We start from the raw sequence: 16,754 nt of genomic DNA, 5'->3' as shown, positions 1-16,754 counted from the left end.
TTGCCCTTTAAGCGGCGGGACTTCTGGTCAACGTCTTCCGTGGCCGCCGGAAGGGGAAGTTTGCCTTCGAACGCTCCCTCGCTCGTCCGAATTCGGTGGCGCCACGTCCGCCCATCTACGCCTTCTTATCCGCGGCTTGGGCGGCTTCCGCCTCGACACCTTCCACTCGCGGAGCGGGCCGGGTCCTGAGGGGCCAGGGACGGGAAGTGGGACGGTTGTGCCTTTTCTGGCCACTTAAAAGGCGAAGATGTCGGACATCGGGGACTGGTTCAGGAGCATCCCGGCCATCACGCGCTATTGGTTCGCCGCCACCGTCGCGGTGCCCTTGGTTGGGAAACTCGGTCTCATCAGCCCGGCCTACTTCTTCCTCTGGCCCGAAGCCTTCCTCTATCGCTTCCAGGTACTGACCGGCGACGAGCTGAGTGGAGACTGCAGGTCCCAGGAGGCCTGTCGGCTGCGGAGCGTACACCGGCATGTTGCGGGCGCGCGGTGCCTGGTGGGATTTGTAGTGCGACCGCTCCAGCGGTTTAGGGCGGGTCCTGTGGTTGGGGGGCGGGGTGAAGGCGAAGGGGTCCGGAGCGCTATAGCCAGGATGGCTGGAGCAGTGGGTTTGGCCTGGTAAAAAGGAACTGATTTCGCCCCTCTAAGATGATGCTCCCCGCCCTCTGCATTCAGAGAAGGAGGCAGCGGGAAGGTAATTCTCTGATAGTTGTTAATCTTTTGGGCGCCGGTGATTAGCAGCTTGAGTCCGCCCGGAGCAGGTACCCTCTGACCTTGCTCTGCCACCCACGTGGGTGCCATGTGGTTGTCAACTACTCAACATCCAGTTCTTCTTGTATTAATGGAGCACCCCCCCCCCCGCCTTTGTGGGAGTAGTTTGAAGTCAGATGCAAGAGTTGTTTGTCTGCATTTCATCCAGTCCGTACCTGGTATGTGGCATGGAATAGAATGTATGAAGGACTAAGTAAAGAGTAAATTGGTCCAGAAATAGAAGGCCTCGTTATTTGTTTAAGTATGAAGGAAACTGTCCAGAGTATTTCTGGCAAGAGAGTATTAGTTTCCCAGACATGATCCTTATTCACTGGAGTCTGTGATTTAGATCGTTAATCAGTGGCAGGTCAGATACTAAGATCTGACATTAATTTGAGCACATTAATTGACATGTGGATAACACTGTCATGTCTTCCCCCTCTTGACTGCTGTTTCTTACTCTCATTTCCTGGTTCCTCATCTTCCTGACCTTTAACTGTTGTGATGTGCCCCAGGGATCAGTTATAGGAACTTTTCTCTATACTCGCCCCAGCTGTAGGTGATCTCATTTAGCTCCGTGGCGTTAAATACATTCCATACACTTAAGACTCTCAAATACAAATAGACATATTTTCAGTCCAGATCTGCCTCCTGATTTCCAGCTGTCAGTTTGGAATTTCTCTCTCTGATGACTAATAGGCATCTCAAATTTAACATGTCCCAAACTGGATACCCTTTGTCCTTTGCTCTAGAAGTATATAGCAATTCCATTATTACAGGAGTTCAAACTAGTAGTCATAGAATCATCTTTGGCTTTTCTCTCCACATCCCACAATTTGCCAGCTAATTGTTTGCTCAATTTTACATATATATCCAGGCCCTTTTCATTCTCCATTACAAGCCATTATCATTTCAGCCCAGTTCTTTTCTCTAGACTGCTGGAGTGATCCTTTTAAAATATAAACCAAGTCCGTCAGTCCTCTGCCCTGAACCTTCCAATGTCTTCTCAACTCAGATGTGTAAAATCCAAGTCTTTTCAGTGGCCTACAAGACCCTCTACTTCTGCTCTGACTTTGTGTCCTGCCACTCTCCACCTTCCTTACACATTAGGCTCCACAGTGGAATGCTTGTTCCTTCAGCAGCCAACTCTCCTCAGGTCCTTAGCGCATGTTGTTTCTCTGAGGAAGATAACCATGATTACTTCCGTGCCTTCAAGTCTCTTCCCCAGTGCCGCCTTATTGACAAGGCGTTATGGATGCTCTACATAAAATAGTACCCGTCCTTCACGCCATCTCCCTTATCCTTAATTTTACTTGCTACATATCACCTGTTGGCATCTGTTAGTCGGCTTCCCTTCAGAAAATCAGGCTCCACGAGAACCAGACCCCTGACTTGTTTACTGCTATCTTTGTTAAACAGAATAGTGCCTGGCACATAGCATGTGCTTTCATGTTGGTTGAATGCGTGGAAATAATTGGCAACTTACTAGTGTTGGGCACTGGAGCCACAATAGTGAATAGGACAGAAAGTCCCAGCTCCCATGAAGAAAGAGAGGCGTGTGATAGAGAGTGACTTAACATCTGATGGAGAATGTTCCAGAAAGGCTTCAGAGATGATATCTGAACTGAAATCTGAATGTCAAGGAGCCAGCTTTGGGAGGATCTGGTTCTGGGGGACAACTATCTAAGAAGAAGAAATAGTAAGTGGAAGGCTGAGAGGCAGGGCCTAGAAACAGAAGCAAGAGTAGTTAGCTTAGTCTAGAATCAGCTGTAGGAATGAGGATTGGTAGGTGAGGACAGAAGTAATGCGGGATCAGTACGATAAAGCAGAGATGGAAGGGTAGCCTGGACCTGGATTGCTCAAGGCTTTGTGGCTTGGACTTTATTTTGAAATAAATAGGACTAATAAATAAATAAACCAGGAAGGCTTTGGAGCATTTTGTTTTTATTTTTATTTTTTTTAAGATTTTATTTATTTATTTGATAGACAGAGATTGCAAGTAGGCAGAGAGACAGGGAGAGAGAGAGAGGAGGAATAGGCCCCCCGCCGAGCAGAGAGCCCAATGTGGGGCTCGATCCCAGGATCACGGGATCATGCCCTGAGCTGAAGGCAGAGGCCTTAACCCGCTGAGCCACCCAGGCACCCCACTTTGGAGCATTTTGAACAGAAGACTGACAACATTGCTTTGACTGCTCTGTGGGATGGACTTGATATGAGGAGAGGCAGGAATCAAGTTAGAAGGCGAGAGAGATGCTTTGGGCCAGGGTGGCCACGAAGATAGAAGTGGTTGGATTTGGGAGTTGAGCGGCCCAAGGTTGCTGCTGAATGGATGTGAAGTGGGAGAGGCTGAAGGCAGCAGCACTCAGAGATGTCAGTTTCCACACGGGATGGTGGAGCCCTTTACCAAGATGGGAAATGTTTAGGAAGGCGTAGGTTTGGGTGCGGGGTGTTGGTGGATAAAGAGTTCTGTGTTGGCCACGTTAAGTCTAGAGGTGCTTCTTAGGCATCCAGATGCAGAAGTTAAGTAGGCAGTTGGATGTTAAAAAATGATTTGGGCCCGCAGTCAGAATTGCACGCTGTTTTCTATTTGCTTTGGTAATTATTTGTGACCTAGTGAATGTTGTATGCTTTGTGCCTGGTGAGTGGCATGTTGGGTAATGTGTGTGCAGGAGGAGCAGTGGTTGTAAATCCTTTGGTGAGAAGGATCTGGTCAAAACGGGCTCTTTGGCCCTCCTTGCAGAGTCTCGCTCACTTGTGCAGTGAGACCAGTGAAGTAGGAAAGCCTTTCTAAGAGACCAGGTAAATGCTGACAGCGGTGACTTGGTTATCAGAACCATCACTCGTCCCAGCTCCCATGCTTTTCCCATCTCCCACACGTTGTCTCGTCTGGGCTCATCCCGAGACCAGGGAGAAGCTGCTGGGAGCAGGGACAGCGCGCTGATTGTCCACCTGTGAAAAGGCCCATGTCTGTATCTTCTTTCCGCGCCTCTGGCTCCTACCCTTCCTGGACAGATGTCGCTTTCAGACCCACCTGGAGGAACTCGCTTGCAGATGAAGCCTTTGAAGGAAGAACTGCGCCTCAGAGGCAGATGTGTGACAAACAGCGCGTGTTGTGTTTTCTCTTAAAGGCTCATCTTTTCCTTAGAAGCCGAGTCTTGAACAGCTTTAAAAAAAGAAACCTGATTTAGAATTGTGGGTTCATGTTGGAAGGGATGAAAGTCGCTTCTTCTCATCTGTAGGTCTTGTCTGAGTAGCCTGTTGGTTTGGAACTGCAAAATTTCAAGTGTTCTTTTCTTAGTTTGGGTCGGAGTGTTAAGACTCACTACGCTGTTGTCCCAAATTCCTAGTCCCTCACGTTTCACAGCCATCCATCAAGTAAGTCATAATGATGAAATGTCTTCGTATGGGTCCTTGATTAACTAGGAGAGGTGGTAATTTCTTGCGGCCCGGGAGGTGTCTGAGATCGTCTCCCGGTGCTGCCGGTTGCTTTGGACGGAATCAGCTCGCCCCCTTCCGTGTGTGTTGCGTTTCCGTGTTTGCTCATTCAGCTCCCACAGGCATCCCGAGACAAGTGTCACTGCACTTGGTAGACAGCTGCGGATACGGTTTCCACTTCAGTGAGTCAAAGATAGTTCTGAGCTGTCTCGTCTAACTCCTTCGCATAGTATCTACCAAAATACACAGTTCAGTGTTTAGCAAACATTCTTGAGGGTGATTTCTTCCAAGTCAGTTATCTGCTTTCCCTTAAAATAGAATGAACATGGGATTTCAAGTAGTTGAGTCATGGTTCCCCAGGCCTGGCTCAGACCCTTACTGGTTCTCTGCCCTTAGGCAGGTTACTTATCCTTTCCGAGGCTCAATTTTGTTACCTGAAAGTGGGGATAGTTTAATACCATATGGACTCTGATCTAACTCCATTGATTATAAGGTGCTTCATCAACTAAGTACAACTTTTTGGAGGGATGGGAGAATAGAAATTCCATACATATATATAGCCACATCCTAGTTTTAGAAACATAAAAACGAGTATCCTCAAATTGAGGAGGTATGTTCTTTGCTTCATGCCTCTGTTACGTAAAATTCATATAGAAAAATGCAAAGTCCCCATAAATAGTCTGGTAAATAATCTATTAAAAAATAGTGCCCATTTTTATTTACTAGCCAATAATAAGTCCTGCCATCACTACCTTTTCTCTGTGGGCAGGAAGATTTTAATTTTAATTTGTAACTAAACTTGAAATATAACTCCTGGATTATTATCCCATATTTTGCCCCCTTAAAAGCATCCTGACTTTAGATGAGAAGAGATGAACTCTCAGTTGCAATGATTTGTTTTCAGGAATCGTAAGAGGTGGCATTAGCCAGATCCGTGATTTGGGTCTTGTGCTTATATTTTCCAAGCTTTTGCTTATGTTATCACCTTTAACCCTGATGACAGCAACCCTAGCAGATTAGTAATATTCATATATATATAAATATGATATATGATATATATTCATTCTTATGTCTATACATACCACATCGTCTTTATCCATGTGTTGATGGACTTCTGGGCTCTTTCCAGTTTAGCTATTGTGAACATTGCTGCTATAAATGTTGGGGTGCAGGTACCCCTTCAGATCACTACATTTGTGCCTTTGGGATAAATACCTTAAGGGGGGCATGGGGTATAAGGAGCCCTGGGTATTATATAAGACTGATGAATCACTGAACTCTACCTCTGAAACTGATAATACACTCTATGTTAATTAATTGAATTAAATAATAAAGTTGGGGTGCCTGGGTGGCTCAGTGGGTTAAGCCTCTGCCTTTGGCTCAGTCATGATCTCAGGGTCCTGGGATCAAGCCCTGCACTGGGCTCTCTGCTCGGCAGGGAGCCTGCTTCCCCCCCCCCTCTCTCTGCCTGCCTCTCTGCCTACTTGTGATCTCTGTCAAATAAATAAATAAAATATTTTTTAAAAAAAGAAAATATATTAAATAATGAAGTTAAGAAAAAAAAAAGAGTATCTTGGGGAAGAGAGACCTATTATGCACATAACCAGAAGGGAGGTGAACTTGGTCTATAGACTGAGCATAGAAGTAGCCTCAAGGTTTGGATTAGAGTTTCAGTGGCTAGGGTCTTGGTATGTACAGCTTTAAAAGCTTTCCTTAACAGTCCTGTCCACTTCAGGCAGTTGTGCTGTGGTCTGTAGATAAGGTTGCCCATTAGATTATAGCTTTAACTTTTTGTGGAATTACTAGTATACCAGTAGTAAAGTATATGTATTATATATTTAGAGCTTGTCAAATTTTTAAAAACTGAATGCCTGTATATGACCAGTACCCAGATCATGAAGAGAACATTTCCAACACCCCCCACACTATCCTACAGCTCCCTTCTGATAACTGTCTCCTCCAACGGTAACTACTATCACAGATTATTTTTGCCATTTTTTTTTTTTTTACCTTATATAAATGAAATCTTACAGTATATACTCTTCTGTGTCTGGTCTCTTTTTGACAGTGCGTAGGAGTCACCCATTTTGTTGCACATGATTGTAGATAGATTACAATAGATGACCATTTCTTTACTCATTCTTGTGGTAATGGGCATTTTGGATAGTTTCCAGTTCGGGCCATAAAGAATAGTGTTGTCAGCATTCCAGTACATTTCTTGGTGAACACAGGTATGTGTTTCTGTTGGGTACATACCTACAAGTAGAATGAATGGCTTCTTCTTCTTTTTTTAGTGCAATAATCACTGACATTTACTGAACAATACTTAACTTGTGTCATGGACTATTTGATTTCATCCCCTCTTATCAGGCTTGTTTTGACAATTAGACAACACATTTTTAAAGAGGGAACAAGGAAGGCACCAAATGGTTATGTTCTGTGCCCAGCTCATGCAGATGGTAACTGGTGGAATCAGGATTCTGACCCCACTAAAAATTATTCCACACTGTTTGGCCTTCCAGTAAAATTTCTTTTCCCCACAGATTTGAAATACTACCTTGATAATACACCAGCTTGCCATAAATATATCGGTCTGTTTATGGACTTTCTATTCTATTTCAGTGATCTATTTGTCTATTCTTATACTACCTTGTGATCTTTTAAAATATCTAATTTGATCCTGTCATGCTCCTTAATTAAAATTTTCACAAGCTCCCCGTTGACCTTACAAGGAAATCCAAACTCTTTAGCATATCCTATAAGGACCCCGCCCAGCCACCTCCTACCTCTGGAGCCTCAGATGTGGGTACAGATCGCTTTCCCCTATGTTCTAGTTAGAAAAACCTTCTGGTAGATGTCTGTGCAGGCCAAGCAGTCATTCCATATAACATCTGTGTCTCCGTGCTTTTGTTCATATGCTTCCTGTGCCTCGTTTTCTCTACTTCATATACTAGGCAAGCACCCATGGTTTGAAATGTACATGGTGGGAACTCCAGGGATCTTCCCGATCCTTCGTTAAGGTCCCAGTGAACTGTGGCCACGTGTAACACTTGTGCTGAGTTACTCTCTGTGCTCAAGCAGTCATCTGCGTGGGTTCCTTTGTGTGCACGCATGGTAGTGGTTCAGATCTTGGATCCTAGGCAATCCTTAGAGCTGCTCGGTACTTTTGCCCCAGTTTCTCAGTTGCAGCCATGACACACTCAGTTATACAAAGGGGTACGCTTGGTGCACAGACAGTTCATCGTTGACTATACCCAGTTAAGTTTGGCCTGAATGGAAAAGTGGATAAGCTGGGGTGTGGTAAGGTGGGCGCAGCCTGGGTGTGGTAAGGTGGGTCCAGCTGTGTGTTTTATCGGAGTAATAAGCAGGAAGGATATTGGGGACTTCTCTTTCCTGAGTGCACTGGGATCTTTCTTTTTAGGTTTCAGTTCATCCTTCTCCTTAAGCTTCTGATCTCAGAGGCTAAGCATTTGCTTCATGGTTGTATACTTTATTTATTTATTTATTTATTTATTTGACAGAGAGAGAGAGAGAGAGAGATCACAAGTAGGCTGAGAGGCAGGCAGAGAAAGAGGCAGGCAGAGAGAGAGGAAGGGAAGCAGGCTCCCTGCTGAGCAGAGAGCCTGATGCGGGGCTCGATCCCAGGACCTCGAGATCATGACCTGAGCCAAAGGCAGAGGCTTAACCCACTGAGCCACCCAAGTGCCCCCTGTATACTTCCTTTTGTCTTTTTTTTTTTTTTTTTTGCTTCTGCATGTTCACGCCCCACTCTTGTTTCTCGAATGGATGGCTTCTAATAGCTCTTTCAAAGTCCACAATTGAACCCGAGTGCCTTTCACTTGTTTTTCTTGCCTACCTAGGTTGTCCAAAAAAAAAAAAAAAAAAGCCCACACTTAGCTAACATCAGCATTTGGCACTGAGGTACTCCCCCTCTTTCTTGTTGGTGACCTATGTAGAATTTCTTTCTTAACTCCAAGTCAACCGGTCCATACTGTTTTGGGAAAAATCTTTGTTTGGGGTACTTAAAAAACCCCACTTTAGATTCTGGGTAGCATCTGTAATGGTTTCAGAAGCAGGTTGTTCGGGAGATTTTTAGTTCAAGGACAGCTGCCACCCACTCTCTCAACAGGAGGTTTGGGACCAGTCACTAAAGAGCACTGCCTTCTCCCTTTCTTAAACCCTTATAAGCCAGTGAAGATGTGGACTTCTTGCTTTGAAGTGAGGAGCTCTGGCAAATCACCTAAACTCTCATGAGGGCCCAGCTTTCATTATAAAACGGCTGGGATGAGGACCGGGTGCTGGGGGGTCTGGACGAGCTGCTGCCCTCCCCTTGGCTGCCCGCAGGCCCCGCCCTCTTGGTGCTGCACCTGCTGCCCATTACGGGATCCCGCATCCCGCGAAGGCTTTCCAGGGTTGAGAAATGGGCCGCCAACCTCGCCCAGCCCTGAAAACAAAAGCCATTTTCTCATCCTAACTACTTACATATCAGAGCAAAGGAGGGGATTTAGCTGGGACGTCAGTGGGGATTTCAGAAGTATATTGTGGTTTTCTGAAGAGATAAGCTTTCTCCTGGTGTTTTTAAATTATAATTTTAAAGTAATACAAAAATAATATTAAGTCTCTTAGATCAATGAAAGCCAAGTATAACTCAAGGGTAAGCTTAATGAACGGGGAAAAGGAGTGAGATATTTTGACAGACACTGATTTCCAAAGCACAGGTGCACACAGTGGCTAAAAATAGTGTCATGTCGTCAGTGTTAGTGAAAGATGTAGTCGGAAAAAACCAGGGTTTCTTTTCCAAAACGAGGCCCTGAGTAACTTACGGGAATATGGAGGTAGCTTAAAATGGGAATTTCTAAAAACCATGTCAGTGTGTGTCTCCTAAGAGATTTGTAATAATCATACACCCACACATACCTTTTTTTTTTTTTTTTTAAACAAAGGACCTTTTAAATCCACTTTCTTAATTCCTGCCTTTTACAAAATCTGGAAATAAGGAAGGTGGAGTCAGGGCAGACTTCACTGGGTAGATGAAGACACCAACACAAAGGTTTAGACTTTTCCAAGGCCCTAGGGCTATTTAAGGGCCAAGGCCAGGGCTTGCTTGCTTCTGGTCTTCAATCCCAGTGCTCTTCATAAGCAGGGAGAATCAGGCTTATACAAGCACAGTAGTACTTAAAACATTTCCTAATTATAATTATACCTCGTAATAATGATATCACTTGTGAGAGACATTGTAAAAAAAAAAAATCAGGGTTTTGTGTCATAAACTTTGGAGTCAAGTTGTCTGGGATCAAATTCTAGCTCCGCCACTTACTAGCTATTATTTAACCTTTTCTCATTCTGTTTCTTCAACTATAAAATCTATCTCCTGAGTCATTGTATGTAAATGACAAGAGGACCACACTTTTATTTTATTATTATTATTTTTTTAACCACTAATCAAAGTAGGGCGAGTATTAGTAGATCATTCCGCTTTTACAGATGCCAACTGAGGCAAGTCCTAGCATTGCAAGCTACAACTTTGCAGCTAGGCCTTCTCAAATCACTTCCGGTGTTCTTTCTCTTAAACTGTACCTATGATGAAGTTGTGAATGAATCAAAATGAGTTTTGACCTATTTTGCTTTGCTGGTTTAATACAGGCTTCTTGGAAAGTAGCTCTTTCGGGTATTCCAGAAAGCGTGTTTTCTTCCAGGTGGAATTGAACTTGTGAGGGTTACATTCTTGCACTTGGAGAGTGGAACTGGGTAGCGTGGTGTCTGGCCAGCCCCCACAGCTAATGTCCTCGGTTCCAGCCACACCCAAATTGTCAGCAGTCCCTGTTTGTTTATTGTGCTCTTGCAGTTCTTTTGGACTTTGTATTTGTTTTTCCGAGACCCAATTTTTCCCACCGTTGGGATCAGTCTTTTGCTTCTTTGGATAACCCACTACTTGAGAACTCCTTGATGCAAGGGTCATGTCTTTCATGCTTATGTATAGCGAGGCCAGAGCCAGCATGATGCTGGTATTTCTATGGTCTGGGAAAGTCGTCTTCTTCAATCACTGTTATTTAACATTGTGTTGCGGGTTCTAGCCAGTGAATTAGACAACAATAGAATAAGATGCAAAATTTTATTCACAGATGGAGTTGTATATTTAGCCCAAGAGGCTCAGTTTTCCAATATTACAAGCAATAAGGTAACTTGGCTAATATTACAAGCAATAGGTAATTCAGCTTTGGTGGTTGAGTCTATCAAAACTTAGAAAAGCTGTGAAAGACTTCTTCCTTGTGGGGAGTTGTATCACACTGGTATCACAAAGATGCCGGTTCTAGTTCTTTTTCTTTTCTTTTCTTTTCTTTTCTTAAAGATTTTATTTATTTATTTGACACAGAGATCACAAGTAAGCAGAGAGGTGGGGCGGGTGGGGGCGGGAAGCAGGCTCCCCGCTAAGCAGAGAGTGTAGATGTGGGGCTCCATTCCAGGACCTGACCTGAGCTGAAGACAGAGGCTTAACCCACTGAGCCACCCAGGCACCCGCCCCAGTTCTAGTTCTTTTAGGAAAATAAAATTTTGAGACCAGCCAAGAAAATTAAGACACACATGGAAGAAAAATGGGAGAGGGATTATTTAATCATGTAACTTTACCAGATATTGTAACATACTGTAAGACTAGAAATTGAAATAAGTTGATATTGGTATAGGAATTCAATTCCAAACAGGACAGCACTTTAATATAATTAGAGACTTTAATACAAAAGGAAATAAATATATGATGAAAGTAGCTTTTCAGGTCAATGGAGAAAGTACGGGTTACTCTGTAAATGGGATTGGGAGAGCTGAGTGACCATCGAGAAAAAGAAGTCGGATCACTGCCTCACTCCTGAGAGGAATGGGGACTGTGTCACAGTGGAACTGTGACACTAACATATTCTTAGAGTGGAGAAGTAGTTGGTGAGCAGGATGTAGCTTGTGAGGGATGTATTTGCCGACATTAAACAAACACTTCTCCCATCCAAGTACTAATCAGGCCCGACCTAAACGAACACTTCTGCATGTCAAAGTACGGCAAGAATACCATCAAGGCACAGATTTAATGACAGACCAGAAAATATTTACAGCGGCGAGAAAGGGGAATTTCCAGAACATACAAAGAAATGCAAATCTAGCAGAAAAACGAAGAAAGGAAATGCTGAAGATTTAAAAAAAATAATTGGTAAATATAGAAGACCCTAATGGTGAGGGTGTGGAAGGAAGACAGGCATTAATCTACATTGTAGGAGAAAGCGTAAGTCAGTTAAATATTTTTGTAGGCATTTGGCAGTGTCTAGCAAAATTGAACTCAAATGCCTGTGAATTTAGCAGATTAACTTACAGGGTTTTATCCTACATGGACGTGTATAAAAAAGATAATCAAGAATAGGCATTGTGGCATTGTAATAGTGTAAATGAATTTTGAACATTCACATAAAAGGAATACTTTATATAAAGACAGCAAAAATATTTCCTCAAGGAAATGAAACAAGGTATAGAGCTGTGCTATGCAAGAGAGGAAGAAAAGGGAGGAACTGTAGTAACACATTATTTGTTGAAAGAAATCCGAGAAACCGATTGTTGTTGCTAAAGGGAATTGGGAGATGCGGGGTAGGAGGGAGGCTCACTTCTTACTGGAGACCCTTCTGTAATTTTTTTTTGGGGGGGGGGAGGGAAACTTAGTAGTGTGAAGTCATATATCCATATTTCCTAAATAGCACAGGGATTTGAATACAAACATTTCTATTTTACTTCTGCCTTTTGAGTATGACAATTTTGGACAAGGTTTGTTATCCCACGATATTCTTTTTCCTGCATAGAGATTATTATTGTCCTGTTGGAAATTGTCTTTACAGTTCAATTTTGACAGGCTTAAGTGAATGCCTTATCCCAGTAAAGACTGACCATGTGCTTCTATAGTATTGATTTTTTTCAACCTGGCTAGAAGTATTTCCAAATTGATACGATTAAAGCTGATGAGAGCCCTTCTTCAGTTTTCTTGAATTATTTTGGTGGTATCCCTTTGGTAGCCACCATCACAGAGGAGAATGTTTTGCAAGGGTGCATTTTGTTTAGTTAAAAAAAAAAAAAAAATTGGGACGCCTGGGTGGCTCAGTTGGTTAAGCAGCTGCCTTCAGCTCAGGTCATGATCCCAGCGTCCTGGGATCGAGTCCCATATCGGGCTCCTTGCTCGTCAGGGAGCCTGCTTCTCCCTCTGCCTCTGCCTGTCATTCTGTCTGCCTGTGCTTGCTCTCTCTCCCTCTCTCTCTCTCTGACAAATAAATAAAATCTTTAAAAAAAAAAAAAAGAAAAAGAAAAAAAAATTAACCAGGCTTGCAGAAACTAACCGCTGTGTCTGTTTTAATCTGGACAGGTTTGGAGGCCAATCACTGCCACCTTCTATTTCCCTGTGGGCCCAGGAACTGGATTTCTTTATTTGGTCAATTTATATTTCTTATATCAGTATTCCACACGACTTGAAACAGGTATGTTATCCATAGTCGTTTTAAGATTTGTTTCTAATTTACCAGTTCGTATTTACGTATTGGAAGAATTTTGAGGGCAGTTGGCCTCTGAGGAAATGGCATAAAGATGGGAATTGCTCAGTAAGTTGTACCGGTGCTGGGACTGTCCTAGGTGCTTTGAGGACTTGATTTTTAATCCTCACAACATCATCATGAGGCATAAGTAACAGTCACCATTTTATCGTGAAAAAGTAGAAGACCGGAGCCTTTACACATCTTGTCCACGCCTTGTTCCTCGTGGCTGAGCTGTGTGCCTCTCACTGAAATTTGGCATCTCCTTTCTGTCATGTGTCATGTGGTCCAATGCACAGTTGGGCTGAAGTATATACATCTCCCAGATTGGGGCTGAAAAGTACTCCTTTATGCTATGAAAGCCTTGTTCTCTGTGATCGAATCACTCACCTGTAAAATTTATAGCAGGGATTTAATAATCCGGTAGTTTATCAGATATGACTACCCATATGATGTTATGGATAAGTTTTTTTACAAAAATCTTTTCCTGAAAGTTTCTTTGTGAATCGTTCCTTATTTCCTTTGTACAATACTCTGTGTGCTGTTCTGAGTTGCTTATGCTGAGAAGGAATAAATTGATACTGCTCTGTCGAAACGCGAACATAATTTCATTAAGCCTAAATGATTTTGAGAAGGTTGGCTGACTCCAGAGGCTTTATAAACCTGCTCGCGGTTAGCTCAGGATAGAGAATCCCGAACCACCCTTCAATCGACGTCAGTTTGAGAGTTGTGAATTCATCTCATAGCTGCAGGGAGGTAGAAGGATGGGCATTCGGTGTCCAACATGATTTTTCCTTAAATTGGCATTTGTATGAGGTGTTTTTAAAAGGAAATCATGATGTCAGTACAGAGTGTCTGGTCGTGGACCGTTACTGCCGGAAGGGAGGGACCTCGCCCATCCCCTCATTCGGGGAAAGGTAGTGTCTGGGCGCAGCCAAAACGGACAGCTGGGATTCTCACCACCACATCCTGCTTGGTCCTTACAGCCCCCAGGATCTGTGATTTTTATTCTCCCTTGTCCCAGACGGGCCTGATACTGATGCTGACTTGCTTTGCATTTTACTCCTTGATAGGATTTCATTGAGGATGGGGCTGTTGGAGTAATTTTGTTTTTACATCAGTAGTAAACTCTAAGTGTGGATGACCCATGACCGGTTTTTAAACATTTGGTTATGGAACAATTTCAAACATAGACAAAAGTAGTGAGAAAGGTTGATAAACCTTTGTTTGCCTTTTTATTGAGGTAAAATTCACATAACAAGAAAATGACAGTTGTGACCATTTTAAAGTGTACAGTTCTGTGGTCTTTTTTTTTTTTTTTAAAGATTTTATTTATTTACTTGAGAGAGAGACAGTGAGAGAGAGCATGAGCAAGGAGGTCAGAGGGAGAAGCAGACTCCCCATGGAGCTGGGAGTCCGATGCGGGACTCGATCCCGGGACTCCAGGATCATGACCTGAGCGGAAGGCAGTCGTCCAACCAACTGAGCCACCCAGGCGTCCCTGGTTTTGTTTTGTTTTAAAGATTTTATTTATTTGAGAGAGAGGGGGAGAGGCAAAGGAAGAGGGAGAAGCAGGTTCCCCGCTGAGCAGGGAGCTGGTGTGGAGCTTGATCCCAGGACCCTGAGATCATGACCTGAGTCACAGGCAGACGGCTAACCTCTGAGCCACCCAGGAGTCCCAGTCCCTTGGTCTTTAGTCTGTTTGCAACCGCCACTACTGTCTAATTCAAGATGTCCTCATCAACCCCCCAAAACCCAAAGCAGTTACTCTGCATCCCCATCCCCCTTTCTCCAAGCACTAGCCAAGCTCTGAGCTACTTTCTGTGCCTATGGATTTGACAATTTGAGACATTTTAGGAGTTCTTCTGTGGCTGACTTCTCTCAGTAGAATGTTTCCAAGGTTTATTCACGTCATAGTGTGTGTCTGCATGTATATGTGAGCCCCTTTTTAACTATTTAACTATTGCTCACGTTTTTTTTTTTTTTTTTTTTTAAGTATTTATTTAAGTCATCTCTACACCCAACATGGGGCTCGAACTCATGACTTGGAGATCAGGAGTCACGCGCTCCCCGAACTCAGGCAGCCAGGTGCCCCTAACTCCTGCTGACTTTTAACAATGGTCTCATCACTGGTCTTATTCGATCTCTGTTCATGTCTGTCCCCCTACCCCTGATTATTTGAAACAAATGCCAGACGTGATATCGTTTCATCAGTAAATATTCTAATATTCACCTCTGAAACATAAGGACTTAAAAAAATAATTATAACACTATTATAAGACATAAATTACAACAGTTCTGTGACCACATTTTATTTGTACATTGTTTTCTCTTGGTTATTTGATGTCCTGGATCCCATTTACTCTTCCCTTCTATCTAGTCAGGTCATGTAACGAATTTGTAATACCTAAATAACACTTAAGATCTGTCTGCAGGGGGCACCTGGGTGGCTCAGTGGGTTAAAGCCTCTGCCTTTGGCTCAGGTCATGATCCCAGGGTCCTGGGATTGAGCCCTGCATCAGGCTCTCTGCTCAGCAGGGAGCCTGCTTCCCCCTCTATCTGCCGTCTCTCTGCCTGCTTGTGATCTCTGTCAAGTAAATAAATAAAACCTTTAAAAAAAAAAAAAAGACTCTTCTGCAGGATTATTAGCCCATAGATCCCTTTTGTCTGCTTGAATTCTTACAAGTCTACCCCGCTTCCCTACTCTCCAGTCACAGAGCAGAGAGGCATTTTTTTAAGTTTTATTGACCTGTAATTCAAGTGCTGTCCAGTTCCACCCGTTTAAAGCATACAATTTGGTGAGTGTTCACAGAGTTGTGCAGTCATTTCTACAGTTAGTTTCAGAATATTTTATCACCACAGAAAGAAACCCTATACCCCTCAACAGCCACTCTCCATTTCTGTCCAACCTCATCTTCCCCTTAAGCTTTTAGGCAGCCACTAGTCTCCTCTTGCCTTTTTGGATTTGCCTCTATTGGACATTTCTTACAGATGGAATCGTGCACCATGTGACCAGCTGCTTTTGCTTAGCGTGGGGTTGTCAGGGTCCTTCCGTGTGCCACGTATCAGTACGTCTCTACTTTTTGTTGCCAAATAAGACTCCGTTGTGTGGAATTATCACATTTTGTTTCTCCATCCATCAGCTGATGGATGTTTGACTTGTTTTCATTTTTCACTGTTATGAATAAGGCAGCTATGAACGTTTGTGTCAAGAGGAACTTTTGAGACCTGTCTTTTTTTTAAGATTTTATTTATTTATTTGACAGAGAGAGATCGCAAGTAGGCAGAGAGGCGGACAGAGAGAGATTGGAGGAAGCGGGCTCTCTGTGGGGCTTGATCCCACGACCCTGGGATCATGACCTGAGCCGAAGACAGAGGCTTTAACCCACTGAGCCACCCAGACACCCCGAGACCTGTCCTTTTAAAATAAGATTTCCCAGACAAGAAAACAATGATCTGGAGAGGTGGTGACATGCCCCGCGAGTCACCAAGCTGTTCGAGGTAACACAGCTAGGACCAGAGCCCGGGTTTGCTGATCCCCAGTCTTCTCTGGGCCATACGGCCTGGTGTTCACATCCTGACAGAACGCTTGCCGCCTGCACGTTTTCCTGCCTGACTCACAGGAGTCCTGTCCACAGGAGCGCCGCCTTATTTGTAAGGTTTCTGAATTGAACTGCAAAACTGCAGTTGGAGGCCAGTAGGTTTGTCAATTTCCAGTTGCAAACTTGTCAGATAATATAGTACTGTAGTTGGTGTGATTGCAGTAGTTCACGTATTCAGTCCAGAGAATCCTCAGAAATCATGAAGCCAGGGAGGTGCCTACCTGGCCTAGGGCCAGAGCATGTGACACTTGACCTTCAGGTTGTGAGTTTAAACCCCACCTTGGTCAGGGAGCCTGCTTAAAAAAACGTAATGAAACAAAAAACAAATCACAAAGCTGAAACCAAATCAGAAGAAGCACAACTGTTACTGAAATTCAGAGTTTGTTTCGAATTTCAGCTCTGATTCATCTATAGGGAT

At 43.6% G+C, this 16,754-nt stretch overlaps 1 protein-coding gene across 1 annotated transcript in view; it reads left to right on the top strand.

Annotated features, from left to right (window-relative positions):
- Positions 1 to 16,754, top strand: part of DERL1 (derlin 1) — a 29,304-nt gene continuing 12,550 nt past the window's right edge. The window contains exons 1-2 of the mRNA XM_004743500.3: positions 1 to 400; positions 12,572 to 12,683. Of these exons, the coding sequence (XP_004743557.1) occupies positions 248 to 400; positions 12,572 to 12,683 (265 nt within the window). The 5' untranslated portion in view covers positions 1 to 247. The remainder of the gene's footprint in view (positions 401 to 12,571; positions 12,684 to 16,754) is intronic.

The sequence above is a fragment of the Mustela putorius genome, unplaced genomic scaffold, assembly GCF_011764305.1.
Source record: "Mustela putorius furo isolate JIRA1106 unplaced genomic scaffold, ASM1176430v1.1 tig00000228_pilon_pilon_pilon, whole genome shotgun sequence".
Taxonomy (NCBI): Eukaryota; Metazoa; Chordata; class Mammalia; order Carnivora; family Mustelidae; genus Mustela; species Mustela putorius.
The sequence above is the reverse complement of the archived record's forward strand: the minus strand, read 5'-3'. Positions and strand labels throughout refer to the sequence as shown.